The sequence below is a fragment of the Amblyomma maculatum genome, chromosome 1 (assembly GCF_055883805.1).
Source record: "Amblyomma maculatum isolate TAMU_Amacu chromosome 1, ASM5588380v1, whole genome shotgun sequence".
Taxonomy (NCBI): domain Eukaryota; kingdom Metazoa; phylum Arthropoda; class Arachnida; order Ixodida; family Ixodidae; genus Amblyomma; species Amblyomma maculatum.
Window position 1 is genome coordinate 346028796 of NC_139344.1, and position 3280 is coordinate 346032075.

A 3280-nucleotide genomic window follows, 5' to 3' on the forward strand; every position below is an offset into this window, starting at 1 on the left:
GGTAATCAGCAGGATTCCAGAACTTAGGAAATGCAGTTCTTTATTAAAGAAGAACGCGCAAATAAACAACATTTGTTCAGAAGTTATGAAACGCTTAATGCAACCAATAAAAGTTGCTGCTGTTATCAATCTTTCTGCAGTAAACAGGGACAAAACAAGCAAGAGCAGACTACTGAAAGCCAACAAACACAGAAAAAAAAGAACAGTGGACGGGCGCAGCGCCAACTTTCCGTAAGAAATGATCTCAGGATGGTAAACAGTGCGTTTCTCTTGCATCAAGGGGCTAAGAAACCCAACAAAACAGCTGCGTGGTTCAATTGGAATGGTTATTGGTTCCAGGTCTGCGCTGTGCCACCCAAGCAGCGAAGACATCCCTACAGTGCGCCACAACACACTGGCTGCTGCAGTACTCGCCGTCCCATTCGTTTGACTCAACAGGTATCCTGGTGCAGCCGGAGCGGGTGCACCGCCTACTGCTGCTGCTGCTACTGGTGGTGGTGGTGCTGCTGCTGCGGATGCTGGCTGTTGCTGTCGGAGGTCCTGAACGGTTCTGCATGCTTCCGCTCGTACTTGGAGCTTGGTTCGTGAGTGATGATGACGGCTTTGACACCGGACCAGGCTTACAGACAGGAACGAAGACCGGACCTGACGCTACGTGCTGGGCGCGGCAGTGTTTCTGCGCCTCCGCGTGGCTGTGTGACGGAAGGGATGTTGTCGGGCAGCTAAGCTCTCCTGAAGGCAGCTTCTGGGAGCTGAGCTTGTCCTGTGGAAGAGGCAGCGTCATGTAGCCATGCGGCGAGGATCCTTCTCCCATTGCAGAAGTCATTAAAGGGTTTCCAGTCTCCACTGGCGACAAGGACTCTTCGGGATGCGAAGTTGCACCAGTCTCTAAGCTGGCAGACTGGCTCTCTAGCATCATATTGTGAAGGTTATTAGCACTCTTTAACGTAAGGCTGTACCTGTACTCTGAGAGAGCTTTGAGGTACTCGCACTTGGCAGTGTCCGTCTTCTTTGCGTACTCATTCTTCTGGTCTTTGTCCAGGCTCTCCCACATGGACGCCGCTATTTTGGACACGTCACCGAAGCTGGCGTTGGGATTTTGGTTTTTGATGACAGCTTGGGTTTCGCGGAAGAACATCCCATAAGCAGATACGGGTTTTGGGGGCTCGTTGGGGTCTCTCTGCTTCTTCTGCATAGTGGTCGTGCCGTCGACGATATCCATTACCATTTTTTCTGTAGCATCCAGAGGCTGCGCAATCTCCTGACTGTCATTGTGGCTCTCTTTGGTATTATCCTTTATCGGAGGACTGGCGTTGTGTTTCAGTGGCGAAGAGTCGCCAGCCGCAGTCCCGTCCATGAGTATTGGTTCAGGGGGAACGCTGGGCAAGTCAATCACGAGGGCGTCTTGAGGTGGCGACGGCGGCGGCTCTTCGAGATCAGACATGCACCTCTCCAGGTCAGGGTCAAAAAGCGATGTCGAGGGATATGAAGTGGTTGAGTAGAAAAACTCCTCGTCCTCCTCAGCGGGTGGTGGCTCCGGTGCGTCCATCCCGATGGAATAAGAAGTACGCTGTCTCTACAGATGTCAGAAATGCCTTCGATAATCGAACGTTGCTTGCGCGTACTGCCATATAGTACTACTGCCACGTGTCGGAACACACTTTGTCTTCCTTGACAAAATCACGAGCTGCTCGCGAGCCGAATTCCGCGGGCTGTCTGGCCAGTTTTCTTCTTTTTTTACTGCCGTTATGTCTGATGAACAAAGTGACTTAGACGAAGACAAAGTGTAAGACACGCAAGGGCGCTTACTTGCGCTGTTCATTTCAAATAGTAACTTACCAACTTACCTAAGCATCTGTTCTATAGCGTCCTTCTGTCCACCTCCCTGCTCTGAATTCAATGTGAAATGCTTCGTTTCTACGTCTAAAGAGGGGGTCATAAGCAAGGCACGACATTACGCAATTGAGGGAAACCTATTAGGTCAGAACAGTGTAAAAGTATAAAACAGAGCACAAAGAAAAATTAATAATAGACCGGAAAACACTACCATCTCAATGTCATCATGATTGCTGGTGCGTGGTATGTGGAGTATGTAACGTCGGGAAGCGACATGCTGGCTACGAGGAGATAGTTACGCATTTAGCAGAAATAATAATTGGTTCACAAGAAAGGAAAGGCGCATTATCTGTAACACTTGTTCTGCGGACACCTGACCGCGGTCGGGTTCGAACCCGGGAACTCTGGCACAGTAGTCAAGCGTCTTACCACTGCACCACCCTGGCTTTTTTGTTTCCTTTATTGCATGAATTGGTACAAATACATCAGTAAAAGATCGCGGTTGCCATGCCCCTTGGCTGACAACCGTGTCTAATGGACTTTCATTACCACAAGTTTGCCCATCAGACTCAAGACCTCCACCACAGCGTCTTGCTGCTTCAAAATTTCTTTTAGTTTATACACTTGTTCAACAAAATAATCACATGCAGATCTTGCATCGACATCACAGTGTCTATAAGCCATCCTACTCCTCCAAATACTGTGAAGGCCCAATAGCATGATGAGGTCATACTGAAAATAATCATTAACAGTTGTCAAGTACCGAATTCCTAGTGGCATCAATGGCAGGTATTTTTTAAGTGTCCTTTGTAGCACATACCAGTAAAACACCGCATCCCAACAATCCAGGAACACGTGCTCAACTGTTTCAGGTTTCCTACACAGTAGACAGTTTGAGTCCCAAGGTACAAAAAGGCCCTTTTCTTCCATCCATGTTTTGACTGGGAGGGTTCCTGTATGCAATTTAAAAAAGAATGTTTTTACGCCCGGTGCAACAGTCATGTTTTTAACTCGCTTGAGCACGTCTTTCCTTGGGCCTTCACAGTATAAGGTTCTGTACAATGGAGCTGAGAACAATTGTGAAATAAGATTCTTGTACAGCCGCTTAGGTGGTACCGTCGCTAAATACTCTACAGAGTACCTCACGCGCAAAAACTTGAACGACCCCACCACTTCTCGCCACTGCACCACCCTGGCGGGGCCCTTCCCCAACGAAGAATCAGCAATCGGCAATGCGCTCTCAATTTAGTGCTGCAGTACTACTACCGGCATTCTCCCAAAAAACCGATGTCTGAAGCTAATTTGACCTTTGATCTTTACGAGTGCGGATGTTTGAGAGGCGTCCGTGCGCCAAACTACTTTACAAAGTGTGATTTGTATCCAATGCCATCACCAATAATAACATCGTCTGCGTCTCTATAAAGCAGTTGCTATGTGTGGTCTG

The 3280-nt window shown here is 48.3% G+C and overlaps 1 protein-coding gene across 1 annotated transcript; it reads right to left on the reverse strand.

Annotated features, from left to right (window-relative positions):
* Positions 1–313: 313 nt before the first annotated feature.
* Positions 314–1549, reverse strand: LOC146207663 (TOX high mobility group box family member 4-like). Its single transcript, XM_084577151.1, has one exon. It carries the CDS (start codon positions 1547–1549, stop codon positions 314–316), a length of 1236 nt encoding a protein of 411 aa, XP_084433277.1.
* Between the last annotated feature and the right edge of the window lie 1731 nt (positions 1550–3280).